The sequence below is a fragment of the Trichosurus vulpecula genome, chromosome 1 (genome assembly GCF_011100635.1).
Source record: "Trichosurus vulpecula isolate mTriVul1 chromosome 1, mTriVul1.pri, whole genome shotgun sequence".
NCBI lineage: Eukaryota > Metazoa > Chordata > Mammalia > Diprotodontia > Phalangeridae > Trichosurus > Trichosurus vulpecula.
In genome coordinates, this window is record NC_050573.1 from 300,762,826 (window position 1) to 300,788,564 (window position 25,739).

Consider the following 25,739-nt stretch of genomic DNA (forward strand, 5'->3'; position numbering starts at 1 on the left):
ACTTGATTTTTATCCCCAGAATGACTAAGAAGGTGGAGCCGTAAAGAACTTAACAGTAGTACTAACAGCATAGAATAAATCAAATGTCCCTTAGTCATCATAAATAATAAAGGCTGTAATAATACCTGTCATCATTTGTCTGAAGGGCATCCAACGTTAAAACTATTAACTGTGCCTTGTGCTTTTTTTGTTTTAGTCAAATAATTTTAATATTATGCATCGTTATTTATTAGTGAACTAGCAAAAGATGTAAATGAGATACAAAATTCTGTGGTTCCTCAGAGTAGGGTGTTTATGGGTATAAACACATGTATAGTGTAATCATCACAGAAATACATAAAAATTCATGAACATAAAAGACATCATAAAAAGGTTATTTTCTTGATTTAGTGGATTCTGGTGGTGCTAGTTTTCATTTTGTGCTGCTAGACAATATTTCCCTTCCATGTGTCCAATATGCTACTTCTGCCACACCTAGCTGGGATTATGTTTACACCAGGATGGGGAAGAATTGCCCATTCTTTCTGCTGGATCTAAATCAGGATTGTTTTGTCCACCTTGAGCACAGGGCCCCATTCCAGTTTGAGTCCCCAAGGTATCATTCCCACATGTATCTGGAAAAGCCATCATCTAAGTCACATTGATGTGGCGTCAGGACATCCGTGTTTTCAAAACTCCCCTCTGCTCCCAGACCCAGAAGTTTGGGATATTGTTTGCCAATTTTCTTGTCCCTTTTGTGCACTGACCCTTTTCCTAAATATTGAAGAAAACATTTTGGAAATTGTACAAAAAGCAAAAAAATACATTCCCAAACCTACTCAGTAATTTCCTGAATTGCAAAATAAACTTAACTTTCACCCTAAAACTCTTGGAACTTAATGCAAGTGGGATTTTGTGATGAAATTTGTCATTTATTTCAAAATGATCTTGATGAAGCACTAGTGGGTGAGCTGCCAATGACTTATATGTTCAATCTTGTAGGGTCTTTTTGAGCAGGGTGTGACCGTGTCCAGGTGCTTTGCCTATGGTTGGTATACAGATCTGCACGGTGAGACATGTTCCTGTAGAGAGAAAGAAGAGAAAAATATGTAGTAAACTCTTAATGGACTAGCAATGTGAGTCTGTCGTTCTGTGTTAGTGAAGGTTTCTGATGGTGGGTAAAATCTGAACGTACTTCCCTTACTTTTGGTCCATGGCAGAGGAAGGGCTCCATTTTCTCAATGTAGAGAGTCTCCCAAAATTGGGATGAGAGTTTCTTTGAGTGGAAAAATACATGGGCAAATGTGATTTTTGAAACGAGGGGACATCTTATGATATAGTGAAAGAGTCTTGGATTTGGAGTCAGAGAACCTGAGTTCAAAACCTGTCTCTGCTACTTACTACACATGGGAGAGCCTAAAGTCATATAACCTTTCTGGGCCTCAATTTTCCCATCTACAAAATGAAGCGGTTGGACTGGAAGGGTCTTTCCAGCTCTACATCTATGACCCTGGAAACTTCTTTAGCTATATCTGGATAATTAGAAGGAAACATATGGAACAGAAAGAATATATCACTGAATAGGGATATTGATGATGAATAACAATTCTAACATTAACCACTTGTTGAATACTTTGGCATAATATGACCTTAGTTAGGGGTTCCTAACCCATCATTTGTGATCCTAAATGAGAATATCTTCCATATTAGTTAATCTCCCCCAAGTCACTGATATAGTGACCTCCCTGCATAGCTCTGAGGGATTCCCAGTTGTATGCAAGGCTGGAATGTATCCATCACCAATCAGCTGCTTAATCCAGCATAAAAGCAAAATCACAGAGTGTTAGCATTAGAAGCAAACTAAGAGGCTGCTCTCTGCGATCTTTAGCAGAGCAGGAATCCACCCTCCAATATCCATTGGATTGCGAGCTCTTCAAGGGTAGGGACTGGCTTTTGCATTTCTTTGTATGCACAGAACTTAGCAAAGTACTGGGCACATAAAAGGCACTTAATAAATATTGATTAACTGACTGACTGACATCCCTGACAAGTTGTCATCTTGCCCCAATTTGCAGAAATCCTGTGATGTGGAACTCACTACTTTCTGAGGCAGCCCCATTATATTTTAGGACAGCTTTGATTTTTAAGGAGATTTTTCTTTCATGGAGCTGAAATATGCTTTTCTATAACTTCCATTTATTGCTACTGTACTAATTTTGCCTTCTAGGCAAGGATAGAACAAGTTTAATGCTCCTCCATATCCCACCTTTGAATTCTTAGAGACACCTATCAGGCACTCTCCTCTCCCCTCCATTCTTCTCTTATTCTAAACCAGGGGTGGGGAACCTGCAGCCTTCAAAGTCCTTGGAAAGGCCACACTTTCCTTCACATGATTCTCAAATGACATGTTCTCCAGTGCATTCTCCATGCTGGTTACTTTCCTCTATAAATGTTCTTGTTTGTCAATGTCGTTCCCCAAATGTAATACCCATAAGTGAACATAGCATTCCAGGTGTGGTCTGAAGAGGACAGAATATAGGATGGCCATTGCCACTTTCCTCCTGGGCACCATGTCAGTCGATGAAACCAAAGATAACAGTACATCTATATAAACTGTGAAGCATTTTAATGATTAAAAGCCACTCTCTGATAGAGCACTCTATCTCTGTACATGAATATTACTCCAAATGATGCTATATGGCTGTAAATCCTGGAAAAGTCAATCAGTCAGTAAGCACTTATGAAGGGCTAACCATGTGCCAGACACTGCGCTATGCACTGGGAGTACCAAAAAAGGGCCTGTGCTCAAGAAGCTTACAGTTTAATGGGGAATGCAACATATGAGTAAATGGATCCAGTACAAAGCTCATACAAAGCCATGGAGATAGGCGTGCAGTGCATATTGTCATAGGTGAAATATAGCAAGTAAGAAAGATTGTAAAGATAAGAAGAGCCTAGGTTGTGAAGACCTTAAATGTCAAATATAAGAGCTTTTATTTGACCCCAGAGGTAATGGGGGACCAATGGAGTTTATTGAGTAAGGGGTAAAATGCTCAGAACTGCCCTTTAGGAAAATCGTTTTTTGGCAGTTCTAGACAATGGGGGACAGACTTGAGGTAGGGACACCAATAAGAGGCCTATTGCAATAGTCTAAGAATGAGATGATGAGAACCTATGTCAGAGCTGTGGCTCTGTGAGCAGAGAGAAGGGAATGTGTCTGAGAAATGTTGTGGAGAAAGAAACGACTAATTGGCTACATGGGGTGAGTGAGAGGAGAGGGAAGAGGAGGGGAGGAATGTTTGGAATAGCCACCGTGATGACAAGCATAGAAAACTGATTGGAGAGAGTAGAAGCATTGCCTTGCTGCTATGGGGACCCTGTTGAAATTAGTAAGTACAATTATATAACTTTCTTTAGCAACATTGAGAAGCCCTGAGCCTCCAAGAAACAGGTTCCTGACCGCGTCCACAACACAGAGACCATTGTTGCTCTATAGAGCTGCCCTTTTATTTTACTGAATGTCATTTCCATTAATTACATCTATTCCTGGACAAAATAGACAGAAAACTCCTTCTTCCAAATCTGAATTTTCTCCTGCATTTTTAGGAATGAAACAATCAGTACAATGGTATAGACTTTGGGTAAATGCATTTAGTGGTAGACCTGAATGACTAGCAGACTGTCCCACTTCTGTATTTGCATCTGTAGTTCTTACTCCAGTGCTTCGCAACTAGTAATCATTTAAGAGATATTTGTTCATTCATTCATTCATTCATTCATTCATTCATTCACTTCTTCAGATTCAATGTAGGATGATTCTGAAGGTGCCAATGAGTTTGGTACTTGAGCACAACTAGCTCCTGATGTTACACTTGACTGTGGGTAAGGGAAGCAAGTCTCCTCATTGTTTTGGTGTCCTCACCCCCACCCACAACCCCAGGTAAACTTATTGAAGTGCTGAATAGTATGATGTCTTAGGGAAGGCCTGCACAACATACGGTTTTGCCCGTGGCCACTTTTGGCCACCAAAGGATTTCAGGTGGCCCTCAAAAAATGTAGAGGATATAAAAGAAAGTAACCAGTGTTTTGTCCATGCCCTGCTTAACCCGCCCTCCACTAGTCACTACTGTGCCCATCATGTAACTTGACAGGTGAGTTGCCAATACCCACTCTCTCCTGTTTGTCACCTGACCCTTGGCAACCAACCATTGTCAGTCTGTCTGTAGTCTGAGAGGAGGAATTTCATGATAAATAAAAATCTTAAGTAATAGGTGTAATGAATTAATATTGATTGAAATTTCCTTTTTTTAAAATATAGTTTGTTTGCAAAACTATATATAAACTATATATAGTTTAATCATTAATTATATCTCTACTTGGAAAGTGAGCCGCTAAAAACCTATCTGCAGCCTGAAGAAGTTTAGCTATTTTAATTTTGGCCCCTACCCACCGCCAAGTTGTGCAGGTCTGTCTTAGGGCAAGTAGGAAGAATAGAGCTTCTGAACTTCTAGGACACTGAGAGAGCGACATCAGACTTCTCTGATGTCTGACAGCTAACTACTGAATAATAGCTAATTAATACTACAGCACTTCAAAGTTTTCAAAATGCTTCAGATATTATTAAATTCAATCTTTACAATACCAAGAAACCTTTCCCTGCCCCTCTTAATTCTAGTGCTTTCCCCCTGTGGATTATTTCAAATTTATTCTGTAGACAGCTTGATTGTATGTGGTTGCTTACTTGTTGTCTCCTCCATTAGACTATGAGCTCCTTGAAAGCAGGAACTTTTACCTTTCTTTGTATCCCTAGCACTTAGCACAGTGCCTGGCACGTAGTAGGACCTTAATAAATGTTTATTGACCAGTAGTAGCCCTGTGAAGTTGGTGTTCATATTATCCTAATTTACAGATGGGTAAACCAAAACTGAGAGAGGGTAGTGACCTACCCAGAGTTCCCAGAGCTAGGAAGTGGCTAAAGCAGGATTAAAGTCGTGTCTGCCCGCTTCCATTTCCAGAGCTCTGTCTTCTCTACTACCTAGCTAGCTGCCTGTCTGCCCCCCCCACCCCACCCCCCATACAGTGCCACAGAACTCGGCACCTGAAACAAGACATATTGGGATGGGAAACATGCATGAAAAATGTAAATCAGATTGGCTGCTGTTCACAGAATGTCCGGGTTGGAAGGCATCTATTCCAACATACACCAGACCAAAAAACCCATTAAACAAGCCCTGAGGAGTAGACATCTAGCCTTGGCTTGAAGACCTCCAATGAGATGGAACCCAGCTCCCACTTTGTATGGGAATTAGGGATTTCAGGACAAAACAGGAGCAATGAGGTTGCCTAATATGTCATTATCTTGCTTGAAGGAATCTCGCTGCCTGTCCCTGTGTTGTTGGCTTTCTGAAAACTGAATGTCTTTTGTAACTGGTCATTTGTCACAGGGACTGACTCCACATGGGAAGAGTTTCATGACAGAAAAAGGAGGTTAAATTGTGAGCCTTCCAGCTTTGGGCATAATCTCGTACCTTCATGTAGCCAACTAGAGCAATTTGGCCTCAAAACTGGACAACTTGTTCTCTGTCAACTGGGAACTCAACCAACAATAGTCAAATCATTTATACATGTGACTTTATGGCTCTTTAAGCTGTGTCCTCCAGGGGACCCTAGTACATCTCGTCTTAACAGGAGATCGGAAGCTTTGTCCTAGTCATTCACATTTAGCCCTGAAGGATTCCTGGCATCTTTACACAGATTTTTGGTAGGCTGCCCCAATATTATGTATTGTTCAAAATAATTTCCCATATTTTTAAGGTTGATTATTTCTTGAGTCTCCTAAAAAAAATCCCAGGTCAGGAGGTCAGACATATTTTTATTGATTTATTCGTATTAAATGTGCAGAAGAAATTGAGAAGTGAGATTTGGAAGGATTATAGATTTAAAGCTGGAAGGCCATCAAATCTGAATGCCTCATTTAATAGATGAAGCAACTGAGGCCGAGAGGAGTTAAATAACTTGTTCAAGCATCTTAGAGATAATGTAATTTAATTTCCTCTTTATAGTTGAACAATCAAAGATGGGTGGGACTCATGTGATTTGCCCATGGTTATGAAGCCAGCACAAAGGAAAGCTAGGCATGTTGTAGCCAGCTTAGACATAGAATCATGTGTCCCAAATGCGGAAGGACCTTAAAGGTCATCTGGTCCAACCCCCTCGTTTTAGAGATGACACGATTGAGTTCAAGAGAATATGACTGACTTGCCCTAAATCTCAAAGGTCATAAATAGGGGAACTGAGATTGGAACCTGGGTCCTCTGATGCTGAAGTCAGTGCTCTTTCCACATACCATGACGGTACTCGAATGATGGGGTAGGATGAGCTCCTTCAATTTTAAATTCTGTGGTTCTCTGAGGTAGAATTTGCTCCCATTTTAAAGAGGGCTGTTTTTTTTACCTCTGGTTTTTGGTCTGTACCCATGTTTTCATCAGTATAGGGAACTATATCAGTATGGAAACTCCCTCCCCAACCCCAAACTGATGTTAATTTGCAATTTATCCATAACTTATAGTCAGGAACATGCTGAAGCAAGCTCCTACTGGACAATGAGAGCCAACTGTTAAATTTCAGTGTGAACACTTATTCCCTGGAAATTGGGAGATGATATAAATCAAGGTTTGATTTATTGTGCTGTTCATTGTCTAGACTTATGAAAGTGATAGAGAAATGTTAATAATGCAGATTAAACTTAAAAGTGGGTTCTGCATTAATTTTTTGAGAGCTGGTTGTTAAACATTTACCAGTACACCTTATATGGAGAGTGAAATTTAAAGATTAAATTATTTGCTCAGGATAATATACCTAGTATGTGTCAGAGGTAAGATTTGAAACCAGATCTTTCTTACCCCAAAGCCAGCCCTCTATCTGCTATGCTATGGTATGCTATGTTGCCTTTGTATCTTGTACTTTACAGAAAGCAGCTAGGTGGTTTAGTGGAGGGAGCACTGGGCCTGAAGTCTTCCTCTTCCTGAGTTCAAATCTAACCTCAGACACTTACTAGCAGTGTGACCACTTAACCCTGCAAGTCACTTAACCCTGTCGTCTCACATGTGTAAAATGAGCTGGAGAAGACCTAAGTTCCAATCCCAGTTCCCCTATTTACAACCTTTGAGATTTTTAGGGCAACTCAATCAAATTCTCTTGGATTCAATTGTATCATCTCTAAAATGAGGGGATTGGACCAGATGACTTTAAAAGTCCTTCCCTGTTTGGGACACATGATTCTATGACTACAGCTGACCACAATATCCCTAGCTTTTCTTCTTGCTAGCTTTATAACCTTGGGCAAATTACATGAGTCCCACTGGTCTTTGATTCCTCAACTATAAAGAGGAAATTGAATTATAGTATCTCTAAGGTGCCTGAACAAGTTACTTAACTCCTCTCAGCCTCAACTGCTTTGTCTATAAAATGAGGCATTCATTTGGATTTGATGGCCTTCCGGGTTCCCGTTCAGGTTTAAATCTATAATCCTTCCAAATCTCACTTTTCAATTTCTTCTGGACATTTAATACAAATAAATTAATAAAAATACATCTGTCCTCCTGGCTTGGAATTCTCTCCTTCATCATCTCCATTTCCTGGCTCCCTTCAGGCACCAACTAAAATCTTACCTTCTACTAGAAGCCTTTCTCCATACCTGTTCATTCTAGTACCTTTCGTCTGATGATCATTTCCAGTTTGCCTTGATCGTAGCTTGTTTGTACATAGTTCTTTGCACGTTGTCTCCCCCATTAGAATATGAACTCCTTGAGACCAGGGACTAGTTTTGACTTTCTTTGTATCCCTAGCCCTTAACACAGTGGCTAGCACAGAGTTCTATGAGCTTAATAAATGCTTACGGACTGCTGATTTTACCCTATTAAGTATAATAGCAATGGGAAATGATATTAAAGCTAAGGATGGATGAATGATTCGGGGTGAAGTCCTTCGTAATTTTCCATTATTTCTCCCAGGAGGCTGAGCCTTATTCCTTTTCAAGCTCTTATACTGTCTGAATTCCCAGTTTCTCACCTTTCAAGACTTCACTATACCTGTAGCCATCCACAGCGATTCAGCTTCACTCAGACTTGCTCCTTCTCAGAAATCCTGAACTCTAGCCTGCCCCTATCTGATCATAATCTCCTGTCTGGCTCTGGCTAAGAGCCCATCATGCCTTTTATTTTAATCCTTGACCCTAAAATACAAATCACAAGCTTTCCTATTATACAAATCTGATTGTATCATCCCTTGGCTTGAGAATCTTGGGTGCCACAAGTCCTATCACCTACTCATTAAAATTCAGAGTCTTTACAATCAATCATTTTACTCCCCTCTCCCTTTCCTCAACCAGAATATTCGGAATACAGGGTCTCACTTTGCCGTCTATGACATCTGTGTACTTGTTCAAGCTAGAGCTAAGGTGTTTCTTCTCATTAAATGTTCCCTCCTTCCCTGAATCACTCAGGGCAGTCAGTTGGACTTCTCCTATGCACCAATCTAATTTGTATTATAACTTTATTACATGTGTCTTTGTTCTTTCCATCCCATCGATAGATTGGAAACTGTCAGGGCAGGAATCTGTCATCTTCATATCCTCCACCTATTATTGTACTTTAAACATAATAAATGCTTAATAAGAGTTTGTCAAATTGAATGAAAGGTGCAGCTAGGGGGAGCAGTAATAGAGTGCCAAGCTCGAAGTCAGGAAGACTCATTTTCCTGAGTTCAAATCCAGCCTTAGACACTTCCTAGTTGTGTGACCCTGAACAAGTCACTTAATCCTGTTTGCCTCAGTTGCAAATCACTCCAGTATCTTTGCCAAGAAAACCCCAAATGGGGGTCACGAAGAGTTGGATGTGACTGAAATGACTTAGCAACAAAAACTGAATTAATTTTTTTGGTGCTGTCAATCACCAGAGTAAGCCAGTACAAAAAGCAGAAGTCACCCTTTGACTTCTAGTTGTTTCCTAGGCCAACATACTTTTTTGAGAAAAACCAGTGAAACTTTGCTGATGATTTTGGTTTTGCTAAAAATTAGGAAGTGACAAATATCCATTTCTATTGACATGGGAAATTTTTCATGTGTACTTATAATACTGACTGACTGAGCCAAACTGATTTATTCATCACTTGGATCAGAATGCCAGCCTCAGTGTATAATCTGAGTATGTAACAATGAATTAATTAATGGTGTGTAAAATATTTGGGACGTTTTTAAGTACTCCCACAGAATTCCCTCTCCTTCATATGGCATAGAGGCAGTTAATCATCTTTTGACAGGCACTTCTTAGTGTATGGTGCATTTCTAACAATTCAAAGTCAGTTTATATATTTCCCTGCTCACAGACACTTGGGCCAAAGAACGGTAGGTTTTTGTGGCTCAACTCCTCCATTCTGTTAAAATTATAGACAGGGTAAAGATGCAGAAGGGAAGCAGGTCAGCTTTTTTCTCTCTCCTAAATTTTTTTCTTTTTTTATTATGAATTGTAAAAAAAACAACAAACATAAACATTTCAACGTATGAAGAAGAACAAAAAAAGGATTATATATGAAACTCTGAACTATTGTTCTAATGTCTTCTGGTAATAGCTTTGCAGGATCAATGGCATCTTCTAAAGATGTCATATTCCTTCGACCCTCTAGGTCTGGTGTGTCCCCAGGATGCATTGATCTGAAAGTTCCACCCCTCTTCTGGTGGCTTTTTGACATGATAACATCTGGGGTGTACTGCTTTGCTGGTATGCTCAAAGTGAACATTTTTCTGCTAGCCTTGGCTGGTCTTCTGGTAGCAACTTATGGTTGCTAGGCAATACTGGGTATTGCTCCTTGAAACCTGCTTCTGGGCTCATCTTTTAAGGGACATCTGCAGGTCATCGTGGCTTCCATCTGTTATGGTATTATTACTACAACTTCTTGAAAATGGCAAGCTAAGAGCTTTAAACATCAGCTGACAAAATGGTAGACAATTTTCAATCCCAAATCTGCACAAGATCCTAGTCCTTAGACATTCCTCAGTTCCTCTCTGCTTCAGCATGTACTAAACTAGCACAAAAAAGTCATTGCTTTTCTCTCATATTGCTATATTCCTCTCTTTGTTGTTCATGTATGTTAACAGTAAAACCAAGACTGCTTTAGTACGCTATTTTGACCAGGGAAAAACCCACCTTGTCTCCCTACATCTAGATATGGTCACTTACTAGCTAAGTGACCAATCCTGAGGACTATTAAATAATGATTTTAGGGTCCATTCTAGCTCTACATTTGATTAATAAAGAGCATTATATCTACCATTAGACACACATGTAAATTTATTCTATACATACTTCTATTTATCAGTTCTTTCTCTGGATCCAGATAGGGTCTTCTTTTGTAAGTCTTTTATTTTTAATTTGTATATTTATAATAGTCAAAATAAATTACCCAAAGTCGTTCTTAAAACACTATTGCTGTATACAATGTTCTCTTGGTTCTGCTCACTTTGCTCTTCATAATTTCATGCAACCTTTCTAAGCTTGTTTTGTTCCATGAATTGAAAATAAAATAAATTAAAATAAACAATGCACATAAGATGGTTTGCAAAACCTAAAGCAATTACAATACATGTCAGTGATTCTTCTAAGAAATTTCAGAGGTTCTTTACATGAGTTGTAAAAGTGTAAGGGATTTCACTGTCTTTTACAGAACCTGGCTTACAAAAAAGGCAAATGGAAAGCTTTAATGAGGTACTAGCATCCGAGAGACTGAGTCCTAGAGATCTGACTAACCCACAGCTCTGTGGCCGCAGCTGCTACTTTGTGGAAGCAACACCCCCAGCATGTTGCTTACCCCTCATTCTCTGGAGGTTTCTGCTCCCAAATCTCTCCAGGGTGAAGGGCAGCAGCTGTGTCAGCCACCTCAATAACAGACACACAGAGACTCACCAAAACTCGTGTAGCAGGCATTGAAGGACTTCACATCTGCAGGCAGTCACTGGCCTTCAATTCCCAGTGATACTGTGCCTGTCTTAATTGCAGTCTTAGAATTAACTTTCCTGGCAGCTATATATTACACTGATAATGCTTAGTTTTCTGATAGCTCGTTAAGACACCAGATCTTTAACAGACAACTTGTTCTCTATCCATCAGAACCCATATTCAATGGTATATTGCAAAGGAATTCTGTTGGAACTGATCCATGAAACACCAAGGGAGAAAGAATTGGTTGAATCTTGCTTCTGCTGCTTGCTACATGGGTGAGCTTAGGAAAATCACCCTGCTTCTCTGAGCCTGCAGTGAAAAGGGGGTTGAACCAGAAGATCTTTAAAAGTCTTTCTAATCTTAAATCTGTCTTATCTGGACTTTTCATTCTTCATCAGTTCTTTGCACAATACTTTGTACACCATAGGTGCTTAATAAGTGTTTGTCAAGTTAAATGGGGGCTTTAGAGATGATCATATTCAAATTCCTCCAATTTATGCAAGAAACCAAGGTTAAATGAAACTGAGGTTAAATGGTTTGCCTGAGCTCCTGCAGCAAGTGGAGGGAAGCTGGTTAAGGGAGGAGGCAACCTCACCATCAAAGGGTAGGAAAAGCACTGTCCCTGATGTCAAAGGACTTGAGTTCAAATTCTCACTCTTCTCCTTGTTATCTCTATGACCTTGGGCAAGTTAATTAACTTTTCTGGGCCTTGCTGCTCTCCTTATGAATCAAAGGAAGTTCAACTGTTGTTGTTCAGTCTTTTCGGTTGTGACCAACTCTCCGTGACCCTATTTGGGGTTTTCTTGTCAAAGATACTGGAGTGGTTTGCCATTTCCTTCTCCAGCTCATTTTAGAGATGAGGAAACTGAGGCAAACAGGGTTAAGTGAATTTCCCAGGGCCACACAGCTAGTAAGTATCTGAGGCCAGGTTTGAACTCAAGAAGTTGTTGTCCTGACTCTACGCCTGGTGTTCTGCACACCAAGGCGCCACCTAGCTGCTCAGAGGTGCATTGAAGAGATTAAACTTGACAGCCTCTAGTTACTCAAGTTACTCAAGCTCTAGACTTTATGATCAGATGTGTTCTACTGAGAATCCTCTCTTTAAAGTTCGTGGTAGATTTAGGCCTGGAAGCAACCACCAAGGCCATCTAGTTTAACCCTTTCATTAGACAGATGGGAAACTGAAACCTAGAAAAGATGACTCACCCAAGGTCTAGAATTTGAACCCAGTTCTTCTGATTTCCCCGATGCCAAATGCAGTGCTCTTTCCATTATACCCTGCTATTTGATAATAATCACCCATTAATTTATACATTTTTAAATTTTGAATCAAGAATGTCAAATTTCGATTTGCTCAAAGCCAGTCATAACTGCATTTCAATGAAGCACAGAACTTATATCGCATAATAAAGTGATAATCCTTAGGCCAGGAGCTAATGCCAAAAGGTGTTTTCTTTTCTTTCCCTGCTAGATAAGGTGAGACTCATTCTAGAGCATGATCTGAGCTTTGGCCTTGTTATCACAACCCTGGCAACCATAATGCCAGCAGGCATGCTGACTCTTTAATATTAGGACAGATACATGTATGCTAGGGTTTCCCAGCCTCTTTTGTCCTGATTCACTTTGCCTCTCAGTAAATATCCCCTCTTCAGCATGAAATAAAATAAATTTTAGTGCTTGCCACACATATGCATATAAGAAATAAAATAGATTAATTTATTTTAATAGGGCAATATTTTTTAATCAAATCTTGTCCATAGCATCCTGACAAGCTACTCTTACTTCCAAGTTGTATGTGTACCCCAGGTTGGGAACCCCTGGCTTATTCATTTCACATAAAACAACTTGTGCTGCATTCTTCCAGAATTCCAACCTAGGAAGTTGGGAATTAAAAGCTTTGCATCTTAGTGCCGATTTTCTGAGTCATCTTCTCCCTCACATACGTTTGTGTTTGTCTGTTTAATTTTAAAAATGGACAATATGCGGGAAAGACACAGTCAAACATTAGTCTCATCCTAAAATTAAAAAACTATTTAATTTGATTTCCCAAATCCAACACTAGCATAATTTCCACTCGGCCAGGCTTTGGTGGAATTTGTATTTTCTAATTCTGTTTTCCCTATTGGTCTATGTTTTGTTATTTTTAAAAACTCATTTTCCCATCTGCTGAGCTATGGCAGGTAGCCAATTTTGATGCTTGTCATTGAAACCACAAGGAAATGTAGTGATGAGCTGCTTCCCTAACAAAGACCTTGATTATGTCTCTGCTCTTGGCTTGAACTAGGTGCTTCTGGTCCTTCTGACATTTGATTTCAGGACAAGAACACTTGGTTCCTTTTTGGTCTGATGACCTCTCACTCCACATTACTTGACAACAAGGACGAAAATGCTACCCTATCATAGCCCTTATCACAATTTTTTGACGCAGGAAGATATCTGGCCAGAGGAAGTCATACTAATCATGTCAGTAACAAAGAACTTTTTAAAATAATAAAAGTAATCGGGCCTCAAAATGAGACTAACAGTTTATGATGAGGAAGGGTGGGAATCATCCTTAGTCAATTTCAGGGATGTGGGGCAGGTCAAAGACAGCAAGAGGTAATGAAAAGTGTACGCTTCTGGGAGACAGGAGATTTCTGTTCTAGTTCCCAACATGCCACAAATTAGGTTGGTGACCTTGGGCAGGTCCTTCCCTAAGCCTCAGTTTATTCATTCATAAAATGAAGGTATTTGGTCCAGTGAATGATCTCCAAGCTCCCATTCAGCTGTAAAATTCTGTGGTTAGTAGCAGAGCTAGGGAAAGTTAAAAAGGTTGCTATGTTTAATAGTCTATAGTTTTATTCTCCTGTTGCAGGGGTGGGGAACCTGTGGCCTCAAGGCTACATGTGGTTCTCTAGGTTCTCAACTGTGGCCCTTTGACTGAATCCAAACTTCGCAGAACAATTCCCTTTAATAGAAGGATTTGTTCTGTAAAACTTGGACTCAGTCAAAAGTCCACACTCAAGGACCTAGAACGCCACATGTGGCCTCGAGGCCACAGGTTCCCCTCCCCTGTCCTAGTGCTTTTGGTTATTAAATAAATAAGCTCTAGAATGAAAGATTTCACCCATCTGGCACAAGTTCAAGTTCTGCTTGTTATTCTAATCACTTGAGCTCTCTTGGATGAGTCACTTAACCTCTTTGGGTCTCAGTTCCTTCATCTATAAAATATAGGGGTTAAATCAGATGGCCTCCAAAGATCCTTCTAGACCTAATACTATGTTTCTGGGAGGCAATATGGTAGAATAATTAGAGCAGTGAACTCAAGGTCAGAGAAACTTGGATTCAAGACGCTTACTAGCTGTGTGACCCTGGGCAAGTCACTTTACCTCTCTCAGCCTGAGTGTCCTTACCTACAAAATAGAGATAATTTTTAAAAACTACTTCACTGAGTTATTGTGAGAATCAAATGAGATAAACTATGTAAAGTTTTTTGCAGACTTTAATGCGTTGTATAAATGTTAGCTATTATTAACATTTCTCTGTGATCTTGTGACATGATCTTTTCTTCTTATCTTGGAAGGGCGGTAGGGTACAATGTAAAGGATGTTGAGACTGGATTAAGGGGAGACTAAGGTTTAAATCCTGATTCTAATCCATACTAGGTAGAGGTCCTCCATGGGTGAAATTCATCCATTTGTCAACCTCAGTTTACTTGTTTGAAAAATGGGGATGATATCATCTATTTTTATAGGATTTATGATGAGGATCATACAAGATAACGTACGTAAATTACTTTGCAAACCTTAAAACACTCTAGGGTGCAAGTGACAGCTGTTATTATTATTCCTGATCTCCACTTTTAAAAAGTTATCAGTCCTAAGATCTTATGACTTGCTCCTTAGTCTGAGTTCTGATCAATTAGCCTCAATTAATGAAATGAATTGTGGACTTAGAACCAGAAAAAACTGGGCTAACCCTGACTCCACACTTACTAGCTGTGTCTTTATGGGCTATACATTTAAATTTTCTGAATCTTAGTTTTCCCATATTTAAATGGAAATAATATAATTTAAATGGTAATAATATGGAACTAACATTCCATATTAAATAATATTCCATATTAAAATGGAAATAATAATACTTCTACCACTTCATAGGATCAGATGAAATTAAGTACACCAAAGGTTATCATCTTTGTCCTCGTGGTCACCAATGGACATTTAGTAGCTTACAGTAAAGATTCCAAAGGAAAATCAAGAATAAATAACCTTTTTGAAATTTTTACTAAAATCCCATCCCAGAGCACATCATTTTCTGTTTATTTTTCTCCAGCTTTATAACTGTAGAGAACAAATATCTAAAAGTCTCTTTTCTTAAAGAGCAAGATGTTTCACCTGTCTCAGTGACTTTTTCATGCCCTCATAATCTGCACTATTTCATTTTTCCTGTTTTGAAGGGGGAAAAATGGAGGATTTCCTATGACTTTTGTGTTGAATAAATGAGCCAAAACAATCCATAAGAGAGCAATGACTTTTATTAAGGAACAGAATTCCTGAAGTAGGAAATTATGATTACCACTGACCTATGAAAATTGCAGTGTTTCTTTTCACTCTCCACCTTTAATGAGTTTATTTTGATAGAAACTAAAACCAGACAAGGTTAGTGACACCCCATGGAGACGTGTTGGCCTAATATCTCAGTGGTATATAAAGACAACTGCCACAGAGATCTGAAATCTTTTTCTGAAATCCATGGATAGGTAGCTCTGATTGGATATGGGGGGCCGATCCCTTAAGGCCTCAAGGGCGGGCCCTTGGTTGCTCTTTTTTGAGGTCAAAGAAGAACAGCATGGCAAGATTTTGAAATAAGTTATTATTCTTAGAAAGGAGAAATTTATTGCAAAGGATAGGCCCAGAAGGGAAAATAAATGCAAAAGTAAAAATTGCCCATCTGCATATAAAACTAAGACATGACAAAGAAACTGTTAACAGGGTCAGCTATGGGATCTGACAGAAGTAAACTTGATCAGGGGAAAAGAAACTGTATGTTTTATTCCTCCACTAAAGTTCACAGAGATCACCTTGTTTCTCAAAACACAAAGTCTGACAGGTCCTAAGAAGCTGCAAGGCTATCAGTGGACTATGTGTCTGTCACCTGGAGGACCAACCAATCTTAGTTTTGAGATGCCCAAGGTGAGAAAGATAGGTCATAGGCAATAAGTTCATTTGACCAAAGAAGCTGCTAAGCAATCTACTAAGGCACAGGAGGTACTATGGACTACATTAGCGAAGGAAGTAAACACACTAACAAAATAACAATATTTTGGAAGTTTTTAAGTACTTGTTAAAGGCTTTCTGGAGCTCTAACAAATTTATTTTTTCACTTCCCAACCTACATTGGTTGGCAAAGGAAGATGGTATTAGGATTAATTAACTAGTATTAATTACAGAATAATTAACTATTATTTCATTGTATTGGAGAACTGTTTATTTATTGCAATAAACCTCATTTGTTTAGGTAACAAAGACCTAGAGTCTCTGTATTCAAAGAGACAAGTTGCATTTTTTTAATCCTATGATTGAACCAGATTCATCTACTTTCTAGATGCTTTTTTGAAATTTAGACTGTTTTGTTGAGCTCTTTGAAGCCATGTAAGAGGAACTTGAATCTATAATGGCACCTAGTCTTCAACCAACTGCGTGATCCTAACAACTATATGAGCTAAGCTATAGTCTAATTGGAATCTTGGTTATTGGCATCATTTCTAATCCATTTCAGAGATCATAGATAAGAGTAAGACTTTCCAAGTTTATTAAGTGATATACTCAATCCTTTGAGCCTAACTAGTGCTACTAGATTAAATGCAATGAATATACCCACATGATGTATTGCTTTGATCCTGATGATCATGGCAGTTTAAATTAGTTACAATCCAGCTTTTAAAATACAGTTCCACAGTTTAGTCCTTTTCCTGATGGGTACAGATGAAAAGAGCAAAAAAAGCAGCAGCATCAGGCTTGGCTTATTGGTCTAGCCTGATTTTCCACATCAACTTCCATCTGAGTGAGGACATTGAGTGTTCTCACACTTTCTCATAGACTCTAGTGCAAACAACCCCTTTCATCTTGCATTCCTAGAAGAAAGGAAATGGATTAAGTCTCCACAATCCAGACCATATCACAGATTGTTAGTAGTCAAATATAGGTATTTGTTAAAACCTAAGTTCAAATTTAAATGGCAATAGAGTATCATTATGTCTGAAATCAGTCATTTAGACTTTTAAAGTATTTGGACTGAGTTGAAATTTGCCTTTGATTCATTTATTCAGTCAATAAATATTTATTGAACCTCTTCTTTGTGTAAAATACTATGCTTGATGTCCTGGGTCATACAAATCCGAAACAAGTTCCCTGCAGGGAGTTTAAACTCTAGTAAAAAACATAAGATGACAAAATGATCAACAAGAAACAGTAGAATGTGGTAATCACCATAAAAGAGGTGTGAAAAGTGCTGTGGAAATTCAGAAACAGCACAATAAAGTAGGAAAACCCTAGATTTGAAGTCAAAGCATCTGGGTTTAAATCTGAGCTTCATTACTTACTTTAGATGACCTTAGGCAGGTCACTAAACCTCTCCAGGTCTTATTTTCCTCACTTGTTAAGAGAGAGAGAGAGAGAGAGAGAGAGAGAGAGAGAGAGAGAGAGAGAGAGAGAGAGAGAGAGAGAGGGGCTGAGTTAGTTGGCCTCTAAGATCCCTCTGAATCCTAAATGTATTATCTTATGAATATTATATCATATTTGGTAAAGGGAAGGTGGTAGCAAAGTTTCATGAAGCAGGTAGCAACTCAGCTGAGCCTTAAAAGATAGGTGGAGTTTCAGTAGATTAACAGAATGAGAGGAGTATTCTAGTGGGAAAGAAGGAGAGGTTGGGGCCAGATTGTGGAAGACCTTAAATGATGGGCTAAGGAAGGAATGTGAGGTTTGTTTGGTAGTCAGTTGGGAGAAGCTGGATGCCCTAAAACTGGATTGCCTTGATCAAAGATGTGGTTTAGAAAGATTAGTGTGTGAGCAATGAGACCCAGAGAGGACATGACTTGCCCAAGGTCATGAATTAATCTGTCAATTTAGGAGAATCCACATTGGCATGCTCTTGAATCCAGGGTAGTAGAGGAGTTGGTCAAAGAAGAGAGAGAGAGCATAGAAAGAAAAAAAAGCGGATGAAAGAGGCCAAAAACATAAGGAACGTCTACATTTACAGGGTAGGAAACAGAAGCAAAACTGAAAAGGAGACATAAAATGAGGGGTTAGAGAAGCAGGAAAAGTCAGATAATGTAGTGTCATGGAGGTCGAGGAAGAAGGGAATATCACAAAGGAGAGTGTGGTCCCCCTTGTCAAATGCTACAGCATGGTCAAGCAGTACTGAGAACAGGCCCTTGGGTTTGGGGAGTAGAAAACTGTCAAAATGGGTTTACTAAGCAAGTTTTAATGCAATTTAAAGAACAAAAAGAACACATTAACATTTGATATCTCGGATAACCTCTAATCATAAAATCACAAAATCTTCTAGTTGGATGGGACTTTATGAACCACCTCGTCTGGCCTGTTTCATCATTCTTATCTGGTCATAAAACAGATCTCCAGTGACCTCAACTGGCCAGTACTTTGTTAGCCTCTGTAATAGAATACAAAATATCCTTGAAAGGAGAAGAAACTATATTTCTTTTCTAATATTCTACAATTCAGGCTTTTTCTTAATTCAGCATCACCTTCCCCTCAATGGGACCAAATTAATGAGGCTTAACTGTGTTTTATAATACATAAGAGAACCTCAGATTTGGAAGGAAACTTGAGATTATCTAGTCTGAAACATCTTTACTGGGATTTCTCTGTTTCTTATTCTTAAGAATTTACTGGGATAGTCCTCCAAGAGGATGATCTGAATGGTTTAACTATTTTAGCTGTGGCCCTGTCTATATGAGCTGTAATTTTGTCAAACAACTATGTCTTAATATTTAGCTTTGTTTTCACCCATTTGTATTAGGTCTTTCCCTTTTATATTTCAAAGAAAAAAGTGTATTTTGATAAATAAATGACTAAAGAAACAGCAACACAGCATAGTAAAGAGAGTGCTCATTTTGGGGTCATGAAAATCAGAGCTCAAACTCTGCCTCTGATGTGGACTTTGTGCAGGTCAACTGACCTCTCTAAGCCCCAGGCAATGCTTTAAGATTTAAAGGGTTAGTTGGGTAATGAGGTAGTGGAGGGAAATCCCACCCCAACAAAATCTCAGGTCCTTGATGTCATATGGCTAAAATGCCATCATCATCACTTTTATCTTTTCAGTATTCAGGAATAAGAAAAGACTCCTACCACCACCATTTTTCCATCCACCAACTTTCTCTTTATTGTAGTCTCTTTGCCATCCCATTTCTGGACTTGATTCAGTGCTCCTCTGTCTAAGGTTATAGTAGTCTGCAAAGACACAATCACATAATTGACTTGCTTGGAACTGAGCTGAACAAAGAGGCAATTTATTCTATACTGAGTCATTGCCACAGGGTAAGTCACCCAAGGCATATTGTTTTTGAGCAAAATGAAGACTTCCCTTTGGATGAATTATGAAGTAATTAGTATGGACAACAGGAAGGAAACATGATCTTGCTACCTCATCTTCGATAGATAAGGGACATAGAAAAAAGTTAACCTCTCACCTTTGTTTTCCTGTTATCAGCCGTGGTTTCTTCGAATTCATGGCCCAGCTTAAAAGAGATTTCTGTATTTTTAAAGGCACTCTCAGTCCGGATGGTTATAATATCACCCTTTATGCTGATGATCACAGTGGGTTTGGCCAAATTTCCCAGTTTTCTGGTGGCTAACCCCACCCCTGGAAATCAGACAGGCTTAGAATTATACTCTCAGAAAGAATACTTGCTCTTTCAAAAGCGAACATTTTTAATCACACTGTTCTGTTCTTGTATGAATGTTTCCATGGTACTACAGGTGTAGATTGGACATAAATTGTACCACTACCAAGGAAGAACTCTTCCTGTAAATGTTTCATCTCCTAAAGGGATATCATTATTGTAGATTTTTTTTTCTGTCCTTTCAGCAAAATTCAATTTTCAGGAATGAATTGAGCTTCCAGAAACCTAGCATATGAAGAGAAGACCACTTGGCTTCAAAACCCTTACAAGATAAAAATAAATACAATTCACTAGAATAAATAAGGAGTGTTCTAAGTTTTAAAAAAATTCTAGGCTCATTTCACATTAATTACTGTTCTTCTCCAGAGTGAGACAGCTTTATACCCTCTGTGGGAATTAGAAGTGCCCAAAGAGAGAGAAATGTGAATGATAAATAAGTCCAGGTAAAGAAACCAGTGTTAGACCCTATTGCTTGGATTATATCATTAGTTATTTCATTGATTCAACAACCATTTATTGTCTACTGTGTACAAAGCACTGTCTCTAATAAAAAACAATATAGGAATCAGAAACACCAAGGCACATGGGGATGGATAAAGCTAACCAAATTCAAAAGAATGCCATATGGAAGAGAAGCAGTTAGAGTGCTAGATTTGAAATCAGGCAGACATGAGTTCAAATCCAGCCTCTAACACTTAATGGCTATGTGAATATGAGGCTCTCTGAGCCTCAGTTCTTTTATGTTTAAAATGAGGATAATAATATTACCTACCTTATATTATTATTACAAAGATCAAATGAGATAACATATACAAGTGCTTTGCAAACATTAAAGAACTATATAAATATAATCTATTGTTATTATTATTGACAGTTACTTGTACGCCTTATAATATCTAGGGTTATACAAGAGAACAATCAAGAAATTAAAAAATTCTCATAATCTATAACACATCTGGTATAGATTTTCACTGTAACACAGTTTGGAACACCACATAAATGTATGACTCATAACTAGGGTATACAAATCTAAGATTACAAAGTGATCTTAATTAACAGCAAAGGTGGGAATAACCAGAATGGAGTTCAAAAGGGGCAGTGGCAAGAAATATTTGGCAGGAGGAAGAGAAGGCTTAATACAGGTTAAGGACCCAGGATGTTAGAGCTGGAAGGGATTTGAGACATCATCTTTCCTAACCCTCTCATTTCACCAATGAGGAAATTGAGACTCAGAGCCACTTGGTGACCAGACCAGACCACACAGCTAATCATCAAAGCTATTAAAATTGATGAGGTTTTTTTTCAGAAGAGAGACTATAATAATAGAATAGAAGACCAAGGACTGAATTTGGGGGGAATCACACAGTTAAAGGATATGAAGAGGAATAAGAGTGAGAGAAGATACAGTCAGAAAGGCAAGAGAATCAGAGTTAGAACATTTTATTCTGACTATTTCATATTCCTCTTCAAGTATACCTTGCTTTCTGGAAGGAAGGAAGAAAAGGAAGGAAAGAAGAAAGGAAGGAAAGAAGAAAGGAAGGAAAGAAGGAAAGAAGGGAGGAAGGAAAGGAAGGAAAAAGGAGGGAGGGAGGGAAGGAGGAAGGAAAGAAAATAGGAAAGGAAAAAAAGCATTAATTACATACTTACTTCATGAAAACGTCTTTCTAAGCACTGGTGATTCAAAGACAAAAGCAAAGGCAGTCCCTGAAGACAACACATAGGGGATTCAGGGCCAAAGAAGGGCACTTTGGTCCTTTAGAAAGTTACTGGGATAGTTAGTGGGGACATAGTAGAGCTATGTCTTAGAAAAGTTGACTGTAAGACTTTTAGTAACGTAAATCTTGTTTTCTCATTGATTTCTATGATAAAATTGAAGATGCACAGCCACAGAAAAGTTGATGAGTAAGTGGTTTAGTGGTGGCCCATGCTGTGGCAAGATGGCTGGAGTTAATAACTGACCTCTATGTTGATAATGTTTATAAGCACTCTGAGACTCCTACAGCTGCTATCCATGACCTTGCCATCATTGCTCATAATCTCTACCTGTATCAACATTCCCCCCCATACCAATAGATTGGGTGCCCTCAAGACTTACATAATAAAGCAGGTAAAGCAAAAATTTTCTTTCAGTATTTGTAAAGTTATAATGAAGTGAATGGTAACCAATTGATTTCCATCCATGAAGCAGATAGATTAAATGATCCTTAGAGTCCTTTTCAGCTGTAAATTTATGATCCCAGGAAGCAACTGGGTTTGAGGTTAGACGTAAAAACAAACAAAAAATCCTCCTAGATGAGATGTACTAGCCATCGCATAATGGATAAAAACCTGATCTTTACTTATTGCTTTATCCCAAGTGAGAAATCTACACATAAGCTCACAGGGCAGATAGTCTGCCATTGATTTTGTTTTAACACCCACCCTTAAGAAGAAGGTAGCCATTAGAATCGATGAAGACAGATTCACTGCTCTTCTAATATTCTCTACACCTATGCCCTCATCTCCATTCTTACTTCCTCTTAGCTCTTTCTTGTCTCACTCTGGAATTAGCCAACCAAAGGAAGCCTCAATTTGCTCAGACAATGATGTGGAATTCAGCGGTGGGGACAAAGAAAAGCAGTCTGTGTTAGGAGTTGGTAGTAATTGAGAAGAATTCCCCTATGCCAACAGTTTCATTACTGAATAAGGAGCTGATGAACAAAATCGATCTAACTCAGATAGTGAACATGCTATGCCTAGATAAACATCAGACTCTTCAGTTTGGGACCATTCTCTATTCTGTTTCCATTCTTTCTCTTCTGGAGCATGCTGGTCCCTAGAAATCCAAGTGACAAATGAGAATAGAAGATGAGTAGATTGACGAAGCTTCTAAAAGTCTCCCCTTCATTTTAAGAATTTTGAAATTAAAGAAAAAAGAACAAAAGCAAATCAGGAAACCATTATTACTATGATCTATGCTTTCCACTTCAATTGCCACCACCCCAGCTCCCCCCCATTCACACACACATACACACATATCTAACTTCTCCCAGAGAATGAGGGAGTGGGTGATTTTACTTTCTCAAGAAGGATTTCTTCAAGCAGAAGTTTTTTAAAAAAAAACAACAATTGTTCCTCACCTAGAGCTTTCATGTAATCCTCAAAGTTTTCACTGGAGACCAGTTTCCAGGTGCCCACAAATCTATTAGACATGATGCTGGATGTCCTGGGCACTAAATGGTGACCTTAGCAAAAGAAAGTCAGTCACAGATCTCTGTGAGAGGCAGGTTGGCGTGAATTGCCGCAGTTTCAATGGCATCTTTTCAAAGATGCTCTAGACATGTGACTGCTACCAGCATCCAATGGGGAAAGGCAGTGTCAGGGACAGGCGATGAAAGGCCTCCACTTCATAGCATTGCTCATTCATTCATTTGGCACAAAAGCGAATCCCACCCACAATCTCATTTTTATCCAGAAAAGGGTTTGCTTTTTTTTTTTTAATAAAAAAGCCACCTAAGTCTTTTATTTTTTAAAAGGAAATGAAAAGAAAAAAAGAAAAATAAACTTGGTTAGGTCCACATTTAAATTTTATTATATGACCCTTAACAGTGTAGAAAAACCATACTATTCAACAAGGCCAGGGCATGCAATTATTATTAGTGAGGGAGAGGATAAGTGGGAACACCAGACCCCGATACCCCACATTCAAGAATTTGGTACAAAGGAAGAAAAAGAAAGCCGGGTCCTTTTACATTATGATAACTCTACCCCTCACCAAAATATGCTGTGGTCGAGAAAGGTTAGGAAGTACTGTAGCGAAGGAGGGAGTTGTTGACATAACTCAGATTTTCCAGGCAGGCAGAGTGGGCAGACAATGAGGGCAGTGAGTGTAGCGTACCAGCTATGTTCCCATATAGAACAAAGAAACAGGCCTAAGACAGGGCCTAGCTACCACAAAGATTTTCATCCCTGGGAAATAAGTATCCCTCATTTGTGCATTTGATCACATACTTTGCAACTTCCTACAGTACTTTGCTTCCTCATTTATATTCTCCACAGACTGTTAAATCAGGAGTGAAGGAAAAAATAGGTGAAGCTACTACTAAGTTTCAAGGTAGATAAAGGGGATTGTGGGGGCTCACATTGGATGGCTTCAGTTTCAAATAGGAGTCTGAGTCATTTGCCATGAATATGAGGTGGGAGGGGCGGGTCAAGGGTTTGAGGATGACTAAGTTTTCAATAAGTGGGGATGATGACTAGCATTTATATAATGCTTTAAGGTTTGCAAAGGGTTCACAGAGAGTGTGAACATCATGTAAAAAGAACAGTATGAACAAAAGTGCAAGGGTAGGAGAGTATAAGGTGTACTTTGAAGGTGAGTTCTAAGCTTAGAAATAGTGTGTTGCAATGGAAAGAGCCCTGAACTTGGAAGTCAAGAGATCTAAGTACAAATCCCGTAAGCCGGGCTTTAGTTTTCTCATCTGCAAAATGATCATATTCTGTTTGGTGAATTCCAAGTCTTTCATGAACACTTCCCTGACTATACCATTTGGAAGTCTTTGACCTCCTTTCACAGTCTAACTACTCAGATACTAATAACATCTCCTGCCTCACCTTCAACTGAGAATCACAGCAGACCAGGGCTGGAGAGTACTTTTGAGATCATTTACAGATGAGCAAACACAAACCTGGAGACTTGCCCATAGTCACATGGCTATTGGGTACAGGAAGAAGAAAGGGCTAGGAAGCACCTGTTCCCACACCATTGCCTGGGCTGCCTGGCACCAAATGGGCTAACCAACAGTACCCTCCCATAGAGGCAACTGGGAAACAGACTCTCTTCCTCTCTTGGGATTCAAGCCCAGTTCTCTTGACTCCACGTTCACTGCTCTCTCTCCTGTTACACCATTCTGTCACTAAACTTTTGTTATTAGCATGTTGTATTTATTCATATTTTATACAACCTCAATCTCCTCTTGGAGAAATAGTTACTTTTACCTGCATTGGGTCATTAAAAAAAACAATCCAACCCACAAAAGGAATTTTTTATTGTTCTCCCACTTCAACTTACAAGTTCAACAAAAGTTTCCTCCTACGTAGCTGTTAAGCTTAGGGTTTCATTCTGAAAAAAGGTCCAATGGTCTGTTATTTAGTTTATGGTTATTGGCAACATGCCATCTCTCCGACTGTATTATAATGCACTTGAGAGCAAAAACTTCAACTCCTACACGACTACTTGGGTGGAGGGAGAGAAAGGGGAGAGAAAGCGAGATCCTTGTTTCTGGAGGTCTCCAAGTGCAGGATAACTAGAATAAGATTTAGACCTAAACGGGACATCTCATTCAACTCCTCATTTTGCTATTGATCAGGAATTTTGTAGACAGGATTCACGATTAGGGTATGGATGGGATTAGATGACCTCAGAGGCCTCTTCCAACTCTAAGACTCTATGAATACTTCTTTGTATCACCTCACAGGACACAGGATAGTGCATTGCAAACATGGCAGTAGGCAGTCAATTCTGTAATTGTTGGATGAATGAAACAATAAACCAAAGACTGAAATAAACAGCTATTCCTTTATAGTAAATCAAAGAAAAGTTGCTGACTGTCAGCAAAGGCTTCCACAGAGGTTGGCAGTGGTTGGGCCATAGATCCATAGAGGGTCCCCCAGGGTAGCACATAAGCTAGTTAGGTCAAACACCTAGAAATCACATTTGCCCCAGAAAGCAGTGCATTTCTCCAAGATGGAGAATACTAACTGAATTTTACAATTAAGAATCTTAGTCATTAAGAAAGACCTTTTAATTGAAATTCTGTACTTGGAATTGTGTTGGCTTCTCAAAAGTGTTTAAAGTTTAAAGCTGCTATAGCCAATCATGG

At 39.0% G+C, this 25,739-nt stretch overlaps 1 protein-coding gene across 1 annotated transcript; it reads right to left on the reverse strand.

Annotated features, from left to right (window-relative positions):
- Window positions 1-17,037: 17,037 nt before the first annotated feature.
- Window positions 17,038-23,176, reverse strand: LOC118833639 (myelin P2 protein-like). The gene is given in 5 exon segments (XM_036741015.1): window positions 17,038-17,088; window positions 19,325-19,426; window positions 19,666-19,838; window positions 22,998-23,103; window positions 23,105-23,176. Coding segments are annotated over 5 exon segments (504 nt in total).
- Between the last annotated feature and the right edge of the window lie 2,563 nt (window positions 23,177-25,739).